This window comes from Chelonoidis abingdonii, chromosome 3 (genome assembly GCF_003597395.2).
Source record: "Chelonoidis abingdonii isolate Lonesome George chromosome 3, CheloAbing_2.0, whole genome shotgun sequence".
Taxonomy (NCBI): Eukaryota; Metazoa; Chordata; order Testudines; family Testudinidae; genus Chelonoidis; species Chelonoidis abingdonii.
The window spans coordinates 68,247,547-68,273,581 of record NC_133771.1 but is presented as its reverse complement, the minus strand read 5'-3'; the positions used below and the strand labels follow the sequence as shown (position 1 = coordinate 68,273,581).

The 26,035-nt window shown below is 41.5% G+C and overlaps 1 protein-coding gene across 1 annotated transcript in view; it reads left to right on the top strand.

Annotated features, from left to right (window-relative positions):
* The window catches only part of CEP162 (centrosomal protein 162), a 91,265-nt gene that overhangs the window by 35,749 nt on the left and 29,481 nt on the right, over positions 1-26,035 (top strand). The window contains 5 exon segments of the mRNA XM_075063827.1: positions 11,708-11,856; positions 14,903-15,130; positions 17,850-17,987; positions 22,687-22,770; positions 22,773-22,801. Of these exon segments, the coding sequence (XP_074919928.1) occupies positions 11,708-11,856; positions 14,903-15,130; positions 17,850-17,987; positions 22,687-22,770; positions 22,773-22,801 (628 nt within the window).

Below are 26,035 nucleotides of genomic sequence, written 5' to 3'. Positions count from 1 at the left end.
ATCACTGACTCATGGATATCATAGTCAGTCCAAAAGTAAAATAAAAAAAAAATGTAATCAGTTTATGCTTGAATAGGCCTACCAGAACTTGTTGTAAAATATGCTACAAAAGAAAGATTACATTTCTACATGTGGATTTCAAACCTTCCTTTACTGGGCTAGTCAAATCTTCGGTCGATTTTGACGACATGCAAGTTTTTATGGAAAGTGCCAGCTATCCTCAAAAACCATTGTGTTCTAATTAAAAAAAACCAAAACCTTTATTATTTAAAAAAAACAAAACACACACACACACACACACATATGCACACATTTTCAATTTCCTTATGAAAATTCAAATTTTTCCATAGAAAAGAAAAAAACATTTTTTGACCTGCTGTACTTCCCAAGTGTAAATTACATTTTACTCTAGTCATATGTGATTATTCAAAACCCATGCTGTGGTAATCTAGCCGTCCAGTCCCAGACCTGGACTTTAGTGTCCACCAGTCTGGTCCTGTCCCAAACCTGGACTTTTGCGTCCAAAGTTTGGGGGCTTACCTGAAACTGGGTAGGCAGGAATGGGGTGTGGATTGAGCCTTAGTCCTCTATTTCTCGTGTGTCAGGCCAGCACACTAGCATGGTTTGGAGCAGAAGTGGGCAGGGAGCTACACATGGGAAAGAGCGCTTGGAGCAGCATTGCTTTCCCAAGGAGCAAGAGGAAGCAGAGCACTGAAAGGCTGCTCTGCTGCTGGCGGAAGTCAGTTAGGACCCTGTCCATATACATGCACGGAATCGCAAGGCTGCCATCTATTTTCCTACTGATCTAAATTTGTATTCTGCATCCACTGGGCAGGGTGGAGAAAGATAATTTTACAGTGAACAGTGTTCTCTAAAAGTCCCAGGTTTTTATTTTCTTTGTATACTTTTGTGTTGTTGACTTGATTCACACAGGACTCACATTGGACACCACAAAAGGTATTGAACGCAGATGCAGCAGTGATGAACATCCAGCACCTGAAGTTCAAAGGATGAAAATGGAACTATAAGGCTGCTTTGTCTTTCCTTGTGTTTGTGTGCGTTTGTTTTTGGTTTAGACTCTTTTAAGCTGAGACTTGATCCAGAGGCTTGGAAGAGGAAATAAAGAAAATTCTGTGTTCCCTATGCAAATTCAGCCCTGGGTTGGTACTCATCAAAATTTGAGGAAAAGGAAATGTTATTGTTCTTTTCAAAACTAAATTTTTTTTATAAAGCTTTCTTAGACAACTGATACTAGTTATTAATATTTCTTTTTCATTCTTCCTTGATCATTGCAGCTGCTTTCTCAAACACACACACACTTTAGAAATTAATTCATTTAGAAGTTCAGAAATAGACCATTTACCGCAGCTCTAAAATTTATTGTACTTTCAAATCTGTCATGGGAGAGGAGAAGTTCAAACAATGAGGAATCTTAACTCCATGAGACTTGCAATACATATTTCTCATAGGCACATTGTATTTTATCAACAAATTCTCATGTAGAATTATGAAACACCTATATTGCAGGAAAAGATGTAGAGAAAGCAAGTATTGTTTAATAACACTTCCTTAATTAAAATGAAGTTTTGTGTTTTCGCAATAGTGCTTCTCTGTTAATTTGAAATTGTGAATTCAGAGAGGGAAAAAGTTAAATTGTTGGATTTCTTTTCTTTTTTATTACTTTGATACAATGTTGTTAATTCTTCTGTTATTAGATCATGCTAGTACTGAAAATTATGCTTCCAATGTGTTTGAGTTTACTAATTGTTTCTCTATGGGAATTTCCTGTCCTGCATTTTGTGATTGTCATTTCAGCAGGTATTTTCTATGGACAACTAACAGTGATATTGAAGATTACAAGCAGGCCTATTGTATATTGATCCAGTCGCTAGGAACAAGATGAGCAAGAATTATTTAGTGCGATGGAAATGCATAGTTCCAGTCCAGATGCTCAACAACGAGAACTATGCAAAAAATTTCTCACTACTGAATCAGGTAGTACTTGCAACTGGAAGGAGAGTTGTGATTTCCATCTTATTTGCATTTCCTGTTAGTTAAATTACGTACATTATGGATGATCATTCAACTCTATGGATAAAGACTAGTACAGAGTAGTATTTGTCATTTATTTTAGGTTAAAATAGCTGTGGTTTTGGTAATGTAGCTGTATTGCTCATGCTCCACTAGTCTTTAGTATATATTTAGTATAATTCTTTCTTTTTCAAAATTACGTAAAATCAGTGTATGTTTTGGGTTATGCTTCAAGTTACCGTGAGAAGTTGTGTTCAGTTACTTAAGAATTATTTTTCAAACACAAGGAGCTTAGAACTTAAAGGATTATGCATTTACTATTGACTCAATATTCTCATTGCATAAAACAAATCTCTTTTTTAAAAATGGAAGAACAATGTATATACATAAACACGTGAAAATTATATAAGACCTAGGGGTAAATTTTTTTTTCAGAAGAGGTTGAGTCCCATTTTCAAAGAGCATTTTAGGGCTCCTAGTAGGTGCTGGGAACCCTAATTACAGTTCTGTGAACTTTATTATCTTTTTTTCAGAATTCTTTTAAATTCTGATATGGGACAAAAAGTCATCTCGTAAGATTTCAGTTTCTGTGAAATTCTGACATTTCATTTTGGAGCACCAAACCTTGATGTTTCTGGAAACAAAATATGCTCCTGGGAATACCCAGCTGCCTCTTTGGCAGGCTGCAGGGAAGCTGGGGACCCATGAATGCCTGGCAGTTGCTAGATCAAATTGACATGATTCTATCAGGTTTATGTGTATCACTGAAACAGAGGTGAACTGCCAACTTTACTTGACAAAAGTCTGGTTTCATCTTCACTGGCTGCTATTCATTGAAGGGCAATTTTATGGATCTAACAATATGAGTAGAGTTCGCCTGTTGGTTGCCAGCATACCCTGGCTTCATTGCAGCCCATAATGGTGATCTGCTTGGGATTTGAGAGCTTAGGCTGCTTTCTAAATGCTTGGTAGGTTTTGAAGTGGAACCCCTGGAGGTGACGCATCTGAGGTTCCTGGCTTAGCGGGGATTCTTCCGGGATTCTAGCTGCACAAAAATACAAAAAAAAAAAAAAAAAAATTCATCCTATCCGCAAAAAGCAACACAAGAATTGAGATCCAGGCCATAGTGACAGGGCCTTCCTGGGTTCTGTCAGAGTTTGTCAAATTTCAAACTTGCTTCCTTGAATATTTTTGTTTCCAATGTATCAGAAAATTATGACAAATTATTTTGTTTGCATTTTTCTGACCAGCTTTTCTGCTTAATGCCTAGTATGTCTTACTGAGTGGGACTTGGTTTCTAAGTGCTTTTTTGAAATGGGACTTGAGTACTGACCACTTCAGGCAATTTTGGAATTTTTGACTCTCAGTTTCTCCTAAATCTACAGGTGGATTCTTTCAGGTGTGTGATCTCTAGTCCAAGATGGGGATCAGCCACATCAGTGGCTATTCTCTTCTTTTCTACTCACACTCTTAGAGATGCTGTCCGATATCGATCTGTAGTGGTAGAGAGTGGGGACGACTACACAGTTTGATATTGATGCGAAGGCAAGGTTGCAAATTCCCAGGCTAGGATAATTTATAGTCTGATACATTATCTTCTGTAAGCACCTCGTTGACATTCTAAAGGCTCCAGGGCGAGCAGAGTTCTCCAATAACATTGTCTAGCCAAGGAGAGCTAGCAGGGGCAGAGCTGATGCCAAAGGTAAGGATCTCCATGTGGATGCTCTCCTGCAGGGACCCAGGGGATCTGTATGTTCTGGGTACAGCTCTGATTGCATTACCCACAGTTCGACTGAATGAGACAATATAGAGAATCTCGGATCCAATCTTGAAGACCTCCTTCCCCAAACGTCTCTCCCCTGGTTTACCATAGGAGGGTAGGAAGTGGCCAACAAAGATTTCTATAATAAAGTTTATTTTAAGGAAAAGATTTTAATTTGTTTGTATTTGTACACCCTTTTTAAAGCTTAGAAACAAGATCTCTTCTACCCACGTTTTCTATGTTGAACAACATTAACAGGCTAAGTTCTGTCTTAGTTTCACCAAAGGAATTTGAGGGGTTATTCTATTTACACATTTCCCCGAGGTGACCTAGTATGTCTTTTCCATTCTTTATTTTCTTGTCTGCATCTTCTTTTCACTACCTTTTAGAGCCACTGGAGTTTTAGTAGACATTACACATACTGTTGTCATAGAGTTTAGCTCAGTATCTTCTTTTTGTTTGCTTTTCAATGGGTGGTTAAACAGCTTTTCATTTATTACTGGTTTTATATTATCCTTATCAGTGTGTCAGTACAGCACTTAACATAGTTAGTTTTTAAGTTAAAATGTGCCAACAATACTTTATGAATATTCAAGCCGAATGTACCCCTTTGGTACCTGTGCCTAACTTAAAATATCTGATACACACCACTGAGAGTTGTATGTAGTTTCTTGACAATGGGGTGCTTGTTAAAACAAGACCAAAAAAGCACCCCAAAACACACCCACTCAAAATTAATGTTTCTTACAGTTTTGTGCTTAGAAGTTACTTTTACAGTGAGGACAAGTGTTTTTTTGTTTTGTTTTTTTTGTTTTTTTTCTTCAACATTCGTTATTATTTATATGTTAGTATCTTGGAACTTGTTTTGTTGCCAATAATCCCATAAGGGGCCATGTTTCAGAAAGATGCGTGATTTATTGCCAAAATAACTTCGTTATAGCATTTTGATACAATTGTTTTCTAAAATCTATCCCTACTCAGAATTGTATATTTTTTAAAAATTGCTGATTTATGATATGTATTGTATTATACTTAAAATTTATAAAATTCTATTCCAATCCTTAGATTTGTCACTATTAGAGGAATTGAATGAACCTAATTAGAGCAGATTCTCTCATGAAGAGGCTTTGGACCTGGAGCCTGTTAAGGTATTTGTTTTAGACAATGCATCTAAATACCCATTATTATCTTTGTTGAAAATATCTTTTCTGAATTAACTAGGGTCATTTTGGTTAGGAATCTAGATTTTATTGCGCTAGATTATTTCAGTACTAGTGTGTTCGTTTGTGGCTTGATGTGTAAAGTGAATATGTGATCTGAGTATGGTCTGGTCAGTTTTGAAATAAGATCTATTTTCCAATAGACTTATCCATTACGTATAATACAGTTTAGAAGTATTGCAAGTAAGCTATTTTAAAAAATAAGTAGTCTTTTGACCTGGCAACGGAATAATTGCATTTGGTTGTCAATTTTAGAAAAAAATTTGTAAGCAAATTGCCAAATCTTGTTAAATGCACTTATTTTTCTTTAGTCAGTAAACTTAACAGACGGCAGAGCAGCTGAAAATATGAGCCATTTTGCCATGTAAGAACACAAAAATGATGCAGTTCTGGAGCAGAAGTTTTAGTTTTTTGTTTTGAAAAACCATAGTAAAAGGAAGAAGAGAGTGTTTTTTCCAGGCAATTTCACTTGAAGGTAGTCATTCAGAAAGGGGACTGATTAAAGACCACGATTGACTAAGGCAGCTTAATTTGAGTATCATCATTCTCCACAGATTCTGATTGTTGCAATAAGAGATTCAAATTTTTAAAAGTAAAATCTGTGTATTCGACTCAATATTTCGTTCTTTATCTTCTCTTATATAAAATCATATATTCTTAATATAGAGTAGGTACAAGGTTCTTCTCACAAACATACTTTGCTAGAATATTTTATTAGGAGCTTTAGAGTCCTGCCCTAATTTTGGGCTTCCAAGAAAACATCATGCTATCTGTAATTGGGTATGGGCTTCAAAACTGAATGCAATTCCAAGATAACCTATAGGTCTTTTTCATCTCACCCTGTTGTTCCATTCACCTAATAGGGCAGTTATCTTTTCGGCTGTGATATCTTTTCTTTTCACTACTAGCCTGTAATTTTTTTGTAGAATTAACGTTATTCATTTGTTTGGGTTTGGTTTATCATTTTCGATCCAACGATTTTATTTCCTGTTTATTTAAGATTAACTCTTGTAAACATTGGCTTAGTATGTTGTTAAGAATCTATTTTAATAATGGGATAAAACTTGAAAGTTACCTTCAGATTTATTATGTCTAAGTTGGTTTTACTTCACTTACTTTTCTACACACGGCATGTCAGTCCAGTCTGGAGGAAAGGGATTGGATTCAGTGATTAGATAGCCAAATAATGCACAAAGAGCACTAGAAGTACACTCCTTTCATAAGAGAACTCTCCCATGGGCCTTATATTTGGATTAGGAGTTCTTGGGTATTGCGTAAACCCATTCACCCTTAAACAACTTTCCACAATTAGTGAAAAGAGAGCATTCAAAGAAGCTTCTTTCAAAGGCCAGTTTGAAAGCCAAATCACATCCAGGATACGCAAGGCAAAAGGTAAATGATAGTTTTATACACATAATTTTATCTTAGATGAAGATTCAGTGGTTAATTTTTTGTTTATCCAGGAATTGGTTTTGATGTACACAAAAAATTAGTGTTTAGATCAGGGCCTGCACAATATAAAGTTGGCGAGGGCCACAATTACTCCAAAGAAAACAGCTGAGGGCTGAACCTCCTATGCCTGTAGAGACCCCGCCCCAGCGGCGCCACGTCCATCAGAAACAAACCTTTCCTTTTCCCCAGACTGGCGCCCATCAAAACAGCTTGTGGGCAAAAAGGAAGGTTTTTTGAGGGTGGGGAGGTTTAGTGCTTTATTTTTTAATCAACCAGGGGCTCCCAGCTGAAGAGATGGCTAAGGAGCCCTGAGGGCCCAATTAAAGGGCTCGAGGCTACGGTGGCTGGGGGAAAGACTGCAAGGCCGGCTCTAGGTTTTTTTGCGTGCGCAAGCAAAAAAAATTTGGCTGCCTCCGTCCCGCGCTGCACTCCCCCCGTACTCCCTGATTGTCCAGTCCTGCGCTCTTCCCCACCCACCAAGCACACCCAACACATCACACACACACACACCCCTTGCTGCCCAGCACTGGGTATTCCACCTTTCCTCCCCACCGTGCCCTCCCCCCCAATGCCGCCCAGCCTGGTCACTGGTAACTCGTTCAGGCGGGTCATTCAGCAGGAATTTTGGATGTGGCAAAACACAGACAAGAATAGGTTTCCATATGGTTAAGAGCTGAGTAAGTGGAAACATTTTCAGCTTGATGTGATTGGAGGATATGTGGATGTATAATTATAAGACTGTTCAATAACATGAGGAAAAGTATGAGGTGCTTTATTATTCTTTTGTTCTACTTCTTCTTTCTATGGGAAGTTGCCAATTAGCAGTATCATGTCTCTTTTAAACAAACCAAAAAGGCAATGGCTGATTGAAAAACATAGCAATTCAGTCCTAGTAAAGCGATTTTCTTACTAATTATTCCTACTTTTTCTACAGCAGTTACCTGGATCAGTATATTGATTTGGGGAAAATGAAGTAACAGCCTGCCAAAAATGAGCTTGAGCACCTGAATTTTGGGTTGTTTCAATTCTGGAAGGGCAGGTGCTGGCGTGGGGGGGCAGTGTGTCGTGGAGGGAGCATATGGCTAGCAACGTGTTGGAGCTGCACGGAGCCGAACGTGATCTGAGTGGCCCGGTAGGGGGCGGGGGTTGGAGAAGGGGTAGAGGGTTACGGGGGCAGTCACAAGGCAGGGGATCAGGGAGGGGTTGATGGGGCGGAGTCGGTTGGGGTTGGCGTCAGGGGACAGGCAGCAGTTGAGATAGGCATTGGGAGTCCAGGGGTTTATCAGGGGACAGTAGGGGGTGGTCCTTTCGCTATATGGGAAGTTAGAGGGGTGCAGGAGGGGGGCAGTTGGGGAAGGAGAGGGCAGGCTTTAGATATGGGCTGGAGTTCCCACGGGGCAGGTAGGGGCAGGGTCTCAGGAGGGGCATGGGGCGGACAAGGAAGCAGGGGCATTAGATAGGGAGGTGGAAGTCCTGAGGGGCAGTTAAGTGCACGGATTGTGGAGAGGGGATCAGTGGTCGCGGGCGGCGGATTCAAAGGAGCTCTGGGCTTGCAGGCAGCCGAGGGGAGCCTGAGCCTTTAAATCCAGCTGCTGCCTGCCGCCGGGCACGGCGGAGATTCAGGGGTTCTGGGGATGCCCTGCAGCGTGGGGAGCACTGAGCCTTTTAAATCCAAGCCGCGGCTGGAATCTGTGCCGCGCGAGCCTTTGATTCCCAGCGCGGTTGAGATTTAAAGGGCTCATCCCCGTGGGCTCCCCGCAGCTGCCAGCAGCCCAGAGCCTCTGACTCCCAGCTGCGGCAGGATTCAAGGCTCATGGGGCTGCCCGCGAAGCGAGTTGTGCTAGGGATTTCCGAATCCCCCGTGAGGCCGACGTGAGGTCCGCAGGCCCATGTTGTGCAGGCCTTGTGCTTAGATTTTATTGTTGATGTACTTTTTCCACTTCCTGAAGATGAAGTTTATAGCAGTGTTTTTTTCCTGAAAGAATCATTCAGTGATTGAGTTCCAGGTTCCTGCATGTTCCTAACTAGAGGTGGGCTAGCTATATTTTTTCAAATTTGCAGTCAGATTGTGTGATGATGCATTTTGATTCATGACTCCATGGATATTAGGTCAGTCCAAAAAGTAAAATAAAAATGTTAACTCAGTTTAATGCTTGAATAGGGCTACAGAACTTGTTGTAAACTATGGTACAAAAAGAAAGGATTACATTTCTACATGTGGATTTCAACTTCCTTTAGCTGGGCTGTCAATCTTCGGAATCGATTTTGAGACATTGCATTTTTATGAAAGTGCAGCTTCTCAACATTGAGTTCTATTAAAAACCCAAACCTTTAATTATTTTAAAAAACAAAAACCAAACACACAACTATGCAAACATTTTTTTCATTTCCTTATGCATTCAATTTTTCATAGAAAAGACAAAACATTTACTCGCTGTACTTCCAGTGTAATTCATTTTACTCTAGTCATTATGTGATTATTCAAAACCTGCTTGTGGTAATCTAGCCGTCCAGTCCCAGACCTGGGACTTTAGATGTCACCAGTCTGTTTTCTGTACAAACCTGGATTTTTGCGGTCAACGTTTTGGGGGCTTACTGACTTCCCCAAAGCCAATACCAGCTTGGATATTCTCAGCTGCCACAGATCAGGAAATTAATTATGGGGCCTTGATCCTCCCTTTCCTCCTCTTTGGTGTCCCCACTCCCTTGGTGGGACCCAGTTCCATCGTTATTTACTTGGATGCTAAAAGAGGAAAAATAAACTTCCCCTCCTTAATCAGGCTTTGCTCGGGCTAACTGTGTGACCAAGGAAACCGCTTTTTTCTGTTCCTCAGTTACAAATGGAGATGCAAAATACCAAGCTGGGCTCTGCCACCCCCTTGCTCCAGGAACGAGGGAAAAAACTGTAACCCCAGAGACAGAGAGCATTCTTCGTTCTTTCCCGTGTCTGCTTTATCCTGGACAATAGGAAAATAGACCAACAGGCCTGGGCTTTTCCCTTTGCTCCCTAGGAAAACTTTCACAAGGTTTAACAAAGAAACTTTATAGGAAAAAGAAAGAAATATAACAATCATCTTGCATAGAACTCTAAGGCTCTTGCTTATAAGAAAATATCAAGACAGTCTGATTTTTAAAAGAAGCCAATATACCAAGCACAAAAAATTAACCATACAGGTAAATTACACCAAGGCCATATAGCTGAATTATTTGCGTTTCTGGGTACTTACGTGTTTTAGAAGAAGTATTTAGGAGAGCTTAGGAAGAAGACTTGTTTCTCTAGCTAGAAAACAAAGACCACGAGTATACTAAATTCCCGCCCCTGACTTTAAACAATCCAGTTCTCTGATTGGTCCTCTGGTCAGGTGTTCGGTTACCCTTTTCAGGTAAAAGAAACTTAACCCTTACCTACCTATCCATTTATGACACATGCTCCACCACTAGACTTATTTAATTATTGCTGACCAACTGAACAGAAAATAATTTTGCCTTCAATAACATATGTACGTCTGTTTTATAGTTTTTACTTTGGTAAGTATAAATGTTCTCTGCAACTAAAAAGTCTTCATTTCATTTAAAGTTGTTTTGGATAGTTCAACTTATTGGAGTGATATTGTAACCTCTTTCAGTGTGGCCTGTCCTGTTTTTTTATATGCCTTTTATCTTTATCCTCAGTTGGACGTTTTGGAGCTTGTTAGAAAATACAAAGAAACAATTGCTTTTCTTTCCAGAATTAGTTTTTTCCTTAATGCCCATTAATCTGACATTGAGGTTGCCCACTAAGAGAGAACCTCTGCCAGAATTCTCTGCTTCAGAGTGGCTTGTACAGTGGAGACTGAACTACAAATAAAGACAGAATTTCAGGATTTGGTTCATTTGAACTTATAAAATTCCTGATCAGTTTTGGCATCTTGTGGGCAATATTTGTTATTTCTGAGGCTCTGCAGGCATCCACTCTGTGGATGCTCTGATTCTCGTCACATTCTAAGCATCTAACGTGCTCTCCAGGAAGCATATGGAGCACACTCTAGGGTAAAACAGCTCCTGTGTTCCCTTATTTTGAGAGCCCGACAGTTTAGAGAGCTTCTGGATAAAATGGTGACAGAGGTGGCTAGTAAGGAAAGGTTTACTTGTCCTACTTAAAATTCCTAGGAAAAATACTTCAGGTAGTCTTAGAAGCAGACAACTATTTCACAACCAACAGTACCAGAGCTAAAACCTGAAAGAGACCAGCTCTTCAGAAGAGCAAAAGGCATCTGATTTGCAACATGATCACTTACCAATATATTCTCCTTCACTATAGGTAGAAACTCCTGTCATCAGCTCAGGGTTTTTTTTGGAAGGAGCGTATGTAGTCTGTAGTATTGGTAGTTACAGAAAACCACCACTTTCTAGGCTACCGAGCTATAAATTGTTGAATGTGTGTTGTTTCCTACCCTAAGATGAATTTCACCGTTTATGTCCCAGTGTCAAGTTAGAAAGACAAGGTGGATGAGATCATATCTTTTATTGGACCAACTTCTGTTGGTGAGAGAGACAATCTTTTGAGCCCACACAGTGCTGTAATGAAAGATAGTTCCTCACTCAGCTTGTCTCTCTCATATCTGGGACCAGCATACCTGCAACAACACTGCATATGCCAATGTCATCTTGGGGTGTTAGGAATAGATGCTTAGTTTCTCAGTTAAACTGTGCTTTTTTTTCGTTTTGCTAGAGGGTCTATTTCTAAGATTGGTGTTATTTCTGCTGTGACTGATATTCTGTAGTATCTTCACATAAAAGTGGGAGGCTTGGTGGTTCTTAAGGAAAGTTCACAAAATGAACTGAGCTAGTGTATTTGCTGTCCAATTAATGGATAAATTATCCTGGTCTTTGGGTCTGCAGGGCATTATGGTTATTACAGTTATGTTTCTCATTGTTCTTTATAAAAATTTTATTTATACATAAAGGAAATGATGGCTACTCCATCTCTAGTAACACTGCACGTAATTTGTTGTGGACGTTCTTGAATTAACTGAAAATCTTAACTACGGAGTGCCTGAATTGTGAGCCAGAAGCTTGAGGCTTAGCACTAGTGGATCATATGAATATATTTGACTTTTTGAGAGCATGTACATATAGTATGTTTTGTTCACAAGTAGAAAATAAGCATTTTCATTGGTTTTATAGCCTGAAAGCATGGTGCCTTCACAGTCTGTCACTCACTGAATTTTGTTCTGTTCTGCTTTTTCCTCTCAAAATGAAGAAACATTATTTACTACTAGGGTAATAAGATCTGCAATAAATGAATCAGCTTCTAAAAAGGTCAACAATATGGTTACATCTAGCCAGTCAGTTGTTAATGCCCTTGGACAACAGATTAAGGAAATGGATTCTTGTGTGCAGTCTCAAAATGTAAGTGTAGTATTTTAAGTTATTATTGCTTAAAACTAGAACACCTGTGATGAAGAATTTTGCATACCAGTTTTGTTAAGGCTTTTTGTAACACCTTTTATAACAGGATCAATAAATGCTGAAACTTTGGATTAAGAGTTTGCTTTAATCAGATGTTGATGTTCTTAAGATATTGCTAAAGTCATACTGCCACTTTAGGTTCCCAGATCAGCCTGTTTGGGTAGTTTTATGTCAATGTTATTGTGAAAATGCTATACATTATTTAATTTCTAAACATTAATATTTCAGTACCAAATTGGTTTAATTTAAATAAAACTTCCAAATAAAACTATTATACTTGGCATGTAAGTTAGCACCTGTATTTGTCTGTCTTTGTACTGGCACTGTATGTTGTGCTTGAGCATATAATGGTATCTTCTGATGTCAACAGAAAAATTACTTGGTTGACATGGCAAAAAGTTTTTCTCCTCCTTTATTCAGGCAGGCAGTGGGCAGCCAATAAGAGAGCAAGATTTATTTATTTGTTTTTGCCTTACAGGAAATTATATGCATTTATTGGTATTATCCCTGTGTTCTTCCTGCTTTTCTGTAAACTAGACATGGAGCAAGGCAGCTCAGGTAGCTGTGGGTGTTCGCTACCATTTTTTTGGGTTCTATTCAGAGATCTTTTCAAGATGAAAAAAGGCTCATAAAAGATCCCAAAGGAAATCTTGAAAGCAAAGAAAAAGTGCAGCATCCTATGCTCATCTGTCAGAGTGCTGCTCTTCCTTCTTCTTCGGGACCTCTGTGCATACCAGGAGGATGAGGCAGCTTCCAATGAGTGTATGGGCCACAACAAACAGAACATTTTTAAAATATTAGCAAAAATAATTGTAAAGTGCTTTTCTTTTCTGAAAAGTGACTAAAAATGGCATTGTGAGGCTTCATGTTTGCCTCTTGGTGATTTCCATATTAACTTTGTTCAGTTTAGAAGTAAACCTTTATTTTTAATATATATGTATATGCCAGTGCTGCAGTATTGCATGGGTTCTGACATTTGTGTTCACTCCTCCTGGGGAATAACTGTCAATTCAAGTGATTGCACGTATCCATTCCACACTATGTGTGGGCACACCCAGTGAACGGCAGAGAGAGATTTTTCACATAGCAGTACTCATCAGGGCTGCTTGTGCGCCTTGCATCTATTTGAAATCCCAGCCAAGAGTATATATAGTGAAGACTCTCTGATCCCCCTTTCTCACTGCCTGTGTCCTGGGACTTGAACCTAGTATTACTTCTAATGGCCCACCTTGTGAGTCACTTGTTGCATGCTCCTGATTACATCCCTTTCAGTCAAAGTGGCTTTCCTTGTGGCTACCATGTTGGCCAGGAGGATGGGGGATCTGCAGGCCCTCAGAGTAGGGCCTCCTACACTTTGTCCTTATGTTAAAATAATAATAAAAAAAAATCTATACCAGGTCTCACCCCAATGTTTTTTTAAAGATGATGATGGACTTTCACCTCAGTCAATTAATTTACTTACCAATTTTCTTCACTGAGCTACATAGTCACAAGATGAATAGAGGCTCCACACTTTAGGCATGCATAGAGCGCTTGCCTGCTGCTTTGACTGAACTCAGGCCATTCTATGCATCCCTCAGTTGTTTGTCTCCTTTGCGGACAGAATGAAGGAGCTTGCAGTTTCCTTGCAAAGAATTTCAAATTAGAGCACCTAGTACATATCAGTGTGTTCTGAGAGTGCTGAGACCACTGCTCCTTGAAAGATTTCTGCATATTCCACAGGAGTTCAAGCAACTTCAATAGCATTTTGGGAAAATATCCCAATTTCTGACACATGCACATTCCTTTACCAAGTATTATGGTATTGCTGCAGCTTCTAGGGATGATACCAGCTTTGGAAAGGCAGTTCTACAGTCCCTTTTCAGATACAATCTGAGCTCTGCCTCCATTTCAAACTGCTTGGGAGTCAGCTAATGTGGAATGGACGTGCGCAAACACCTGAAGGAAAAACAGTGACTTATCTGTTCTGTTTTTTCGAGATGTCCATTCCACACCCCACCCACCTTCCCCTCTCCTTCAGAGTCTAGCTTGTTATGGATTCCAATGCAAAGGAACTGAAAAGTGTTGAGGTGGCTCCAAGTTTTGTACCCTGGGCCAGGAGTACATGCAGGCATAGGCACTACCTCACTGGATATAAAAATAAAATAAAATCCCTGGCTTCAGTGCACTTGGCATACATGCCTCACATGGAACGGGCATGTGCAATCATTTGAAGAGCAAGTGTTACAGAACAGGTAAGTAACATCTATTTTTTTTAATCCTACCCTACTGAAATATATTAAAAGGTCCTCATTATCCCATCATCCGTTCATGTTCAACTCCTGCTGAAGTTGGTGGGAACTGCATGTATGTGCAGCTAATAGAAAAATCTGGCCGTAGAGCTACTACAACTCAGAAGAACCTTAACAGCTTTGCTCACCTTGAAATATTTATTTTGTTTTTGGGATTTAGCCATTCTGAAGTATGAGTCAGACTAGAATCCAACTGATTTGCTCTTCACAGAATTAGCTCTTTATTGCTAAGAAGAGTAAAAGTAGTTAAAAATTTATTTTCATCTCTAAAGTAAGATTATAGGATTTGTCACACATACGAGGAGAAGCTCTTTGAAATTGCTGTTATTTTTTTACCAGAACCGTAGTATAAATATTATTTTTAAATTGCATTTTAACATGACTTGCTTAAAAAAACCCACAAAAACCTAAACACAATAATTTTGTAACTTCTGTTGTATATTTTACCTGTGAAGATCCTTCCCAGCTCTTTTCTCCTCCACCCTGATATCTGCTGGCACTGGACACTTATTCTTGCTTAACTATGTTAACACTCATGTTCAGCTCTTTATATCTTCATAGTGCTCAGTGAAATAGTTCACAGAAAGATGTTGTATTGGCTCACCTTAAATCTTCAATTCATCTTATTGAATGAAATGAAAATGAATGATTAATGATCTCAATGCAGTGTTTCTCTGGTAATTTTTCTTCACCAGGATTCCTCACTTTTCCCTGTCAAAAATTGTGTGAGAGAGCTTTATTTGCTAAAAAGAGTCAAGGAAGCAGAGGAAAAGTTAAAAGCAGCACATGATTTAATTCAGCAGCTGAAAGATTCATTTGCACAGAAACAGAAGGAAATGGAGAATAAGATGGTAGAAATGAAAATGCAACATGACAAAGAGCTTTTTCAGCTGAGTCAAGAAAACTATGTGCTTCGGACCAAGGTACTGTACCTTATCTTCCACCACAGACAAAGGGAAAGCCTTGCTTAAACTTGCTTCTGAAAACAACACTCAGTATTTCTTAGTTCAGTTATTCCTGCTCTGAACCAATTAACACGAAATAAATGGTGGGGGTGGGGGCAGGGGCAGGGTGCACACTCACACTATTGCTGTTCCATCTGAAATCAATTATAAAGTTGTTTGTTTTTCCAGAGAGTAAACTGAGTTATGCTCTTCCCTCACTCCTTGTGGCTACCATGTTGGCCAGGAGGATGGGGGATCTGCAGGCTTCAGAGTAGGGTCTCCTACACATATTTTGTTTTTGTTTTTTTAAATAAGGACAAAATCTCTACCAGACCTCACCCTAAGTTTTTTAAAGATGGTCTTGGACGTTCACCTCAACCAAACAATTTACTTACCAATTCTCTTCACTGAGCCACATAGTCACAAGATGAATAGAGGCTCCTACATAGAGGCTTTGCTACTTAGAGGTTGTCTGTCTAATTCCTCTCTGGATACTTGTCTGCTGCATGCTTCTTTTGGCAGCACTTAGAGTACATATCCCCATCCCCTAGCATGGGTATAAATAACAGTGTAACTGGTGAGGCCTGGCTTCGACAAGTAAAAATACCTGAAAAGTGTGTGTGTGTGTGTGTGTGTGAGTACATACTCTACTTGCCTCTACACTGTTGTTTTTAACTCCTCCAGTGGGGAAGAACTCTGACAGTGAGGAGACAGCAGGGAAAGGCTGTGCTAACTGTCTGTCTGCTGCTGGAGTCATTCCCTGCTGCAGGGAAAAGCTCTGACACCGGAGAGGTAGCTGGGAAAGGTTTCACGTTTCCCCCTGCTAGAGCCTTTCCTTGCCTCAGGAAAAGACTCCAGCAACTGGGAAAGGCTGGGGTGGGGTGGGGAAAGACTGGCAGCAGGAAGCTGCTGAAGCCTTTCCGTACTACCTCTCCTCTGCCAGAGCATTTCACTGATATCTATGGCTACATGCTGCAGTGTGGATGCAGTGTGCTTTTAACTGCAGCATGTAGCTATATGTATACCACCAGTGGTGTATGGTGTATACGTATCCTTGTCAGAAGGTATAATTCCCAAATCTGAACCTTAGCGTCCAAAATTTGGGTACCTGCATGAATTCCTCTAAGCTTAATTACCAGCTTAGATCCTGTAGCGCTGCCACCAACCAGGAATTCCAGTGTCTGGTACACCTGTCCCCCAAAACCTCCCTGGGACCCCAAGACTCAGATGCCTGAGTCTCACAACAAAGGGAAATAACCCACTTCCCTTCCCCCTCTTACCTCCTCCCAGGCTCCCCTCCCTGGGTTACCCTGGAAGTGTAACTTATGTAAAACTCCTTGAATTACAAAACAGAGAGGACAATTTACCTTCCCCCCCCTTCTTTTCCCCCTCCCAACTCTCCCTGAGAGAGACAGTACCTGGCACAGAGTTCCTGTCCCTTGAGCCTTAACAGAGAAAAAAATCAAACAGGCTAAAAAGAAACTTTAATAAAAGAAAGAAAGACATAAAATTGTCTCTGTAATCAAGATAAAAATACAGGCGTAGCTTAAAAAATGAATAAACAGCCTTTCCAGAAAAAAACAATTTAAACATTTCCAGCAAACTACACACGTGTCAATACAGAAAAACAATTGAAGAAAGGCCATATATGTCTTCCACCGTACTTCAATTGAAATAGAAGATAGAAGACCTGGAGATAGTGGTGACACCCTCAGAGCCTAGAGAGCACACTGACCCCAGAACAAAGGACCCACCCCCAAACTTCTCCTCTGAGATTTGAAAGTATCTTGTTTCCTGATTGGTCCCTGGTCAGGTGTTGTTTTGTAACCCTTACAGGTGAAAGAGACAAACCCTTAGCTATCTGTTTTATGACAATCCATATACACATTCCAGCAGGCAGCATTCCAATTATAATCCTTACATAGAACTACAAATAAAAGTTAATATAATGTCAAAGCAGCAAAGAAACCTGTGGCAACTTAATAGACTAACAGATGTTTTGGAGCATGAGCTAGGACAGGGCCTCATCCTCGTGATGAACTAACCTCATTATCTCTAGCTTGCTTGCATATATAACCTGCCCCTGGGAAATTCCACTACATGCATCTGACGAAGTGGGTATCACGCCACGAAAGCTCATGCTCCAAAACGTCTGTTAGTCTATAAGGTACCACAGGTTTCTTTGCTGCTTTTACAGATCCAGACTAACACGGCTACCCCTCTGATACTTGACAATATAATGTCAGTTTCTGGTAAAATAAAAGCAGAATTATATACACTTTCTGATGTGTTTTCTACAAAAGTATGCTTAAGGCTTGTCTCATAGGGAAAGTTACCACCAGAACTTTACCAGTTCAAGTATACTGCTACAGTTATACCATGTGAACTCTCTTATTAAGAGTGTCCACATGGGGAGTTAGTAGTATAGTTCTGCTGGTAAGTTTCCCCATGTAGACAAGCCCTTATACTCAACAGGGCCTGTTGTGCATATTACTACAATCTTTCATGTGCTTCACTTTTTCAGATAATGCTTCTATGCTGACACCAGTATTTTTGAAGGCTCAAAGTATTCTGTTTCCATGTGTTTTATTATAAAAAGGACTATAGATGCCATCTGACTTAGTGCAAAGCTTTCTCCAGAGAACTTGATCTAGCAATTGTTTTATTGACATATTGTGTGCTTTGTATATTTTAAAAGGTAAATAGTATGGAAGAGCTGAGCAAAGAAAAGAAATGGCTTCACCTTGGGGCAACAGAGGCTGTCACTGAAGAAAAGTTAAAGCAAATCCAAAAGGAAATTCAAGATCAAGAGAACCTTCTTCATGGTTATCAGCAGGTAGAGTGATATTTTAATGTGGTAGTGTGAATCCTGGTTAGCTGTAAAAACAAAAAGATAAGACAAACTATTTGTTGTTTTTGTAACTTTAAGATGGGATTTTCTAAAGCACCTAAGTTAGACTCCCGTCTGCTGTGGTCATTGTATCCGTAGTTGAAGTTAAGCGCTCCTACGCTCCTCCACATACAAGATGCATCTGTGTTTAACTTAAAAACAATTAGTTGAATTGTTACAAAATAAAACTTTCTGGGGTTTCCTTTACTACTTCAAAATTTCAAAAGCTGCCTTACTTGGGCCTTTTGTAAATAAAAATAAAAAATTAATTACCTATCTCCTAGAACTGAAAGGGACCCTGAAGGGTCATCAAGTCCCGCCCCTTGCCTTCACTAGTAGGACCAAGTACTGATTTTTCCCCAGATACCTAAGTGGCCCCCTCAAGGATTGAACTCACAACCCTGGGTTTAGCAGGCCAGTGCTCAAACCATTGAGCTATCCGTCCCCCTCTGAAAAGCTGTGAATTATTAAACTGATTCTTCTGAGAATGAAACTTTCGTAGGTGAAATCCTTGACTAGTTGCTCCTATTCTACTGAAGAGAGAGAGCTTTTTCTAAAAAGCAGTAGAGGTTTAGGTTTGAAGGGCATGAATAAATTACACACATTTCCAAAAAGCTTATCTTTCTAGTTTTGAGTGAGCTCTTCCCAAGTTATATAGTGTTCCCTGGCATTAAAAGAGTATGACCTGTGAGCTGAAAACTTTAATAGATAAAATACAATATGGCCAATAAAGAATCAAAATTTCCATCCCCAAAACATGTGGAAAACTAGTTTTCCCAAGAAAAACTAGGCTCATGGAGTAAGCTTGGCTCTGCTAGCATGCATCTGCATCATCTCTCCATCTTCTTCTCAGCCCAGAGGTGCAACTTATGTCTTTGACTGCACTGGTGAAAGGTAGAAAACTTAGAGAACAGAGTTTGAAACTTTTCTTCTGGGATTGGGTGTAACTCAGAACTAGGGCTGTCAAGCGATTAAAAAAATGAATTGTGATTAATTCGCACAATTAATCGCTCTGTTAAACAGCAATAGAATACCATTTATTTAAATATTTTTGGATATTTTCTACATTTTCAAATATATTAATTTAAATTGCAACACAGAATACAAAATATACAGTGCTCACTTTATTTTTATTACAAATATTATAGTCTGTATTAAAAAAAAAAAGTATTTTTCAGTTCACCTCATACAAGTACTGTAGTGCAATCTCTTTATCATGAAAGTGCAAGTTACAAATGTAGATTTTTTTGTTTGTTACATAACTGCGCTCAAAAACAAAACAATGTAAAATTTTAGAGCCTACAAGTCCACTCAGTCCTACTTCTTGTTCAGACAGTTGTTCAGACAAACTAGTTTGTTTACATTTTCAGGAGATAATACTGCCCACTTCTTTTATGATGTCACCTTAAAGTGACACAGGCTTTCTCGTGGCACTGGTGAAGCTGGTGTCATAAGATATTTACATGCCAGATTCGTTAAAGATTCACATGTCCCTTCATGCTTCAACCACCATTCCAGAGGACGTGTGTCCATGCTGATGACGGGTTCTGCTCGGTAATGATCCAGACCTGTGTGGACTGATGCATGTTCATTTTCATCTGAATCAGATGCCACCAGCAGAAGGTTGATTTTCTTTTTTGGTGGTTCAGGTTCTGTAGTTTCCACTTTGGAGTGTTGCTCTTTTAAGACTTCTGAAAGCATGCTCTACACCAGGGGTGGGCAAACTATGACTCGGGGGCCACATCCAGCCCTCCAGACGTTTTAATCTGGCCCTTGAGCTCCCGCCAGGAAGTGGGGTCTGGGGCTTGCCCCACTCGAGCTGGGGAGCGGGGTCAGGGGCTTGCCCTGCTCTGTGCAGCTCCCAGAAGCAGTGGCATGTCCCGTCTCTGGCTTCTACACATAGGGGCAGCCAAGGGGCTCTGCACGTTGCCCCCACCTCAGGCGCCGCCCCCGCAACTCCCATTGTCTGGGAACCGCAGCCAGTGAGAGCTGCAGGGGCGATGCCTGCAGATAGGGCAGCATGCAGTGCTGCCTGGCTGCGCCTCCGCGAAGGAGCCAGAGGGGTGACTTGCTGCTGCTTCTGGGAGCTGCTTGAGGTAAGCACTGCCCGGAGCTTGCACCCCTGACCCCTTCTGCACCTCAACCCCTCGGTCCCAGCCCGGAGCACCCTCCTGCACCCACAATCGCTCATCCCCAGCCCCACACTGGAGCCCTCACACTTCCCCTTCACGCCCCGCACTCCACCCCCATGCCCCAGCCCACAACCCCCTCCTGCACGCTGAACTCATTTCTGGTCCCACCCCAAAGCCCGCATTCATGGCCTGTCATACAATTTCCATACCCAGATGTGGCCCTGGGACCAAAAAGATTGCCCATCCCTGCTCTACACTTTATCCCTCTCAGATTTTGGAAGGCACTTCAGATTCATAAACCTTGGGTTGAGTACTGTAGCTGTCTTTAGAAATCTCACATTTGTACCTTCTTTGCATTTTGTCAAATTCATAGTGAAACTGTTCTTAAAATGAACAGCATGTGCTGGGTCATCATCCAAGACTACTATAAAATTAAATATATGGCAGAATGTTGGTAAAACAGAGCAGGAGATATACAATTCTCTCTGAAGGAGTTCAGTTACAAATTTAATTAACTCATTATTTTTTAACAAGTGTTATCATCATGGATGCTGGATACTATCCCAGCTAAATGTGTACTAAATTTAGTTGAGCATACTGTATAAAAGAGTATTTGATATTCAGATGTGCTCGAAAAACAAATTGTTATAAACATCAAGGTCTTATCCAACATAAATATGTTTGCCTATGTGTGAGTATTCAGTGATTACAATTATGTGACCTATTACACTGCTCTACAGCCAAAATGCTTTTGAAATAAATGTGGTCAAATTCTACTAATTCTTGGTCACTGAAAACGAAAATGATGCTTAAAATTGTTGATTGGCTCTAGTCTAGCTGTTGGGCTCCAGACTACAGCAGTGGAATCTCCTGGCAGGTGATGCGATGGTAGGTTCCATGCTTCTGTTACCGATCAAAAGGATCTTGTCCCATCTCTTCATGAAGGTGATCTTGTAGCCTGAAAAACATCGATGGTGGATGGCACCCCCACTTCGTTCCACGACCAGATGAGTGGAAACTCTTCATTGATCAGCGAGCGAGTCTAAATCGTTCTTGCTGCATGAATGGGGCAATGGTTGTGCGTAATTCCAGAATTGGTCAAGTCGCAGTCCATGTGAAGGAAACGTATGGACAGACAGAAATCAACTTTGAGGTGCATAAACGATAAGACCAACATCAGTGGACAGTTTTGGAATTTGAAAGGCTTGTTGCTCTCTTCCCTGTGTTCTGCGACTAGATACAAAAGTAACTGCTGGGTTGCTCTGCAACGGGATACGGCGAGCAGAAGATTCCCCTACATCAAGAAAGAGTGCCACCGCACGTCATGAGCCTGGAGGAAATGGGTTCAGCATGCCGACCACTTGTTGAATCAACGGAAGATTTGCCACGCAACCCTGACACATCAAGCGGAGCGAGATGAAGCACCGTCAAGCCAGCGGACAAAACACAAGCAGACTTCAAGTACCTTCCATGGAAATTTCCACGTTAAGTGAAAGCTACAGAATAAAGAAAGGTGCTGTGCTGCCGCTCCAGATTCGTGGAACTTCTCGAGATGAATGCATTTGACCATGGCACTGGCGTGGCAAGAAAGACGGCATGGAAAGCGCTCTACAGTAGTGGCAATAAATTTTCTCGGAAACAACAAGGCAGACAACTGACAGGGTGGTTGGTGGAAAACGCTCCTCAAGCATACATAAAGCCTTGGTTGCAACATTCACTAAAGATACATTTTTGCACTCCTCATCTAGATATTTTTTCGCACACAAACTGGCAGAGGCAGTGAGCGAACGACACGCGAGCGATTTCACGCAGGACATTGCAACAATGGAAGAACGCTATCAGGCATGGAGCCCATCAATGCGTCATGACTAGTTGCGGACAGTGACAGGCAATGCTCCATTTAAAATACAGAAAAGAGACAAAGCCAAGAGAGCGCCGAGTAGACACTGAATAGGACTAAACCTAGTACATAACAGGTTTGTGCCTTTGGTTCAATAATAAATTGTGATTTAAGTAACTCTTGTGCTGAGTTTTAAAGTTGTTACAAAAACAGGACAGGGTGAGAATATTTCATGTAAAGCAACATAAGCACTGAGAATACACTAGGTTGCAATTGTATGATTAAAACTTAATCTACACATTACAGAGCAGAAAAGTAAAAACTTAATAATATCTTAGAAACAGTAGCCAATCAGTGTTGAATTCATATTTGAATTCAGCCACATCAAAAATACATAAAAATACCACAGTGTTATCTCTGAAGCAGACACTCTCAAAATTGTAGACCGAGTGTTGTTGTTATCAGCTATGTGATTGTTGTCAGTATTTATAAATTACTGTTAATTATACTAAAGTCTGTGGATATGAATATAGGTATAGAGTAGTTGCTTAGAAATCTAAGTATAAGAATGTGGTAGAAGCAAATTAAGAAGTGTAAATTCCAAAAATGCATTGAGCCAAGAAAATGTATTATTAAGAAATAGTAATGCAGGTTAGGTTTGCTTTTTGTCTAGGATAAAGAGAAGTAGTACTAGCAGAAAGGAAAGACTCAGATACAGAACAAGAAAAAATAGGAAAGGATGTTAAGAGAAAACGAACTGTTTTAACATCTGAGTTAGCATCCTTAAGGTGAGCGTGTTTAAACTTCTAACCTAAAACAGGAAAATGCAGAGTAGTCTGAGGGCTTGTGGTGTAGCTGCCACTATGAGGTATAAATTTGCTACACTGATTTGTGCATCTAACTGGCGGCATGGGATGCTTGCTAGGTTGATGAAATGTCCCTAACTGTGTATAACATAAACTCTCTTGAAACAGAACAAACATTAACATCGCACAGGGAACTCAGGGCACACCAAGGTCGCACAGGCCAGTAGGTGCAACCACATACATGACACTTAACTCGCACCATGTCAGACAGCCTCAGTAAGTAGAACACGCATAAAACAGAAACTAGCAAGCCTGTCGGAATGCCGTTCAAGTGTTGTTGGTCATAGATTGCGGATTAGGTGACGGGTGAGCTTCTATTCCAACGAATGGGGGGTGGAAGAAGAGTCCAAATTGTTTTAGCCTTCCCTTTCTCCTTAGAGACCACTGAGTAAATAGCTTGAGCTTAGATGGTTGTATCTACAGTACGTCTACAGTACAGATGTATTCCGATGTTAGACATAAACTGGTTTTGTAAAACAGATTGTATGTAAGAGCAATTGCAACGCGCCACACTAAGCACATTAACGCGCGGGTGCGCCATGTACCGAGGGGGGGGGGGGGGGGCTCGACTTATGCGCGTTACTGTGGTATGAGCGAGCGATCAACCAGGTAGCAGCTGGGGAGGTGCTACGTGGTAGCTAGCCGTGACATCATAGTTCCCGCCAGTCCCCCCCCCCCTTGCGAGATCGTGGGTGAGATCCCAGTCCTGGATGGGTGGCAAAAAACATTGTCGCCGGGTGGTTCTGGGTACAGCTCAACCCCTACCCTCCCTGAGAAGCAGCGAGACAACCGTTTCGGCCGCCTTTCCCTGGGTGAACTGTGCAAACCCATAGCACAGCAAGCATGGACCGCTGCTGCAGAATCAAGACCAACAAATCGTGGACGTTGTGAAAACACCTGGCGCATCTCTGCAGTCTAGTGCTGAAGGCAGACCAGCCAAACGCCAGGCAAGGAGTGAGGCGGCTAGCAGCGCGGCGATCGAAGAGTATGAGGAGCATGGGACAACCAGGAATGCTCTCAAACCACAGGTCTGCAGCTTGGAGATCCTTGGCCGTAATGGGTCAGCAGGTCTACGTGGGCACATAATGGATTGCACAACAAGCACAGAATGCTGGGACTGGCATAGAGGATTTGGGACGATTTGCAGTGGCTGCGAAACTTTGTGCATGCGTAAGGACCACTTCCATGGAACTGGGGATGGGACTTCCCACCCCTGAAATGCCAAAATAGCCAAATGAGAGCAGCGCCTCACAGTTTGAGAAGCGAGGGCAATAGCCCTCTGGAACTTGCAATGCCAAGACAATTACCGGCAGCATGAATCAGTTGGAGTGGAGATCTACTGTGGGGGCCTGCTGTGATGCAGAGTAGCCAACAATCATTAAGCTGCTGCTGCAAAAGGTGTGACTCGGGAATGGCGTCTGAGTGACTGGCTTATGCGGCAATGGGATTCCCTAAAGGCTCGGGGGCGATAGATGGAGACCCAGTCCACTACTGGCGCGGGAGCACGCAGGGCACACAGTACGCGTAAACCGCACAGGGGTATTTCAATGTTGCTGCTAAGCACTGGTGATCACAAGGGACGTTCACAACATCCACGTGGCATGGGCCAGGAAGAGCGATGAGCCTCACGTTTCAAACATTACTCGTGTTAAGACGCTGCAGCAATAGGGCAATTACTCCCAGACCAGAAAAATAACAGTTGGAAGTTAGGTGAAAGGCCTGTAAGCTTCTGAGGGACGCAAGCCTCCCCTGTAGCGGTGGCCCATGAAGCCATACACAGGCAGCTTTGGGCAGTAGTCAGCGTAGCTGTTCAACTACAGGATGAGCAAGTCGGAATTGGTGTTAGAATGGCATTCGCTGTTTTAAAGGCGCGCTGGCACACATTACTCAATCGCTCAGACTCTAGCCAATCAATGTCCCCATTGTATTCGCTGCTTGCTGGTGCTCCACAATCTTGGTGAGAAAGGGGGAGACGCTTTATGGCGAGGGGGGAGGCTGAGGCAAATTAACCTGGCAGCTGAGTAGTTGCAAGCCCAGCACCAGGGCGATTAAAGCGCACACCAGGAATGCAGTGCGCATTCAGAGAACTTTAAAATGGAGTTCATCATGGGCCAGGAACGGTGTACTGCTGTGTTGTTCCCTGAGACCCCCATCCCCCTCCAATTGACTCATTCCTGTAATCAACCCACCCCCCCCTCGATTAACAGCTTGTCTAAGCAAAACAGATCACTATCGTTGAAAAATCATAGTATCTTATACAGATCGTCAGAAAAAGAGGGAAGAAACTGACAAGGTAGCCCGGCGTGTGTTTGAGAGGATAGGAGGGAAGGAAAGGCCACTAAAAAATTTCAAAGTAATGACACCACTTTGGATGGGCGCCACGGGTGGAGTGGGCGGAGTTCACAGCCTCCCCCCCACATCTTACACGTCTGGATGAGGAGGGTATGAACAAATGGTGAGGTGGTTACACAATGACGGGTCGCAGCGACGCTGTGACCCTGCGCTCTTCCTGAAGCGTCCACCCAGACGTCGTAGGATGTCAGTTGATCATCAGCAGCCCCAGCATGCATTCCGCCACACTAGCTGATCTCTGCCGCCGACCTTCTCATCTTGAGCGTGCCCGACCTGCCTAGTCATCTGGCATCTTTCCTGTAATTTGAATACCACGTCCTGACCACTCATTCAGAAGGAGCTCTTCATTGCGGGCACTTCCATATGTCCGAGAAAACATTTCGCTCGTGTCTTTTTTTTTTGTTTTTCCACCGCCTTATCTGAGAGAGCCTTCGGAGTGGATAGGGAGGCTTTGAAATTAGCAGCTGCATGAGGAGGGTTAAAAGGGAAGAAGATTAAAAAGATACATTTACAGAACATGTTTATACCTTTCACGGTGAAACAATACTAGTTCCACCTTAGTAGCACGTGTGATGTCACTACAGGTCGCATTTGCATCTTAATAATTGAGTGCCTGTGCTCGGTGTTAGAGACTGCACAGATGCAAGGTCCGGGCAGCAAATCAGCTTGCATATTCATGAAGGCCATTGTCTTGGCTTCCTGCACCTCATATATGACAGTGCCCCTCCTTTCCCCAAATACCCAAGCAAATCCGTCAGGTGCTGCTTGGTTCTATACATGCAGCAGCAGAGAACAAAGATGAAC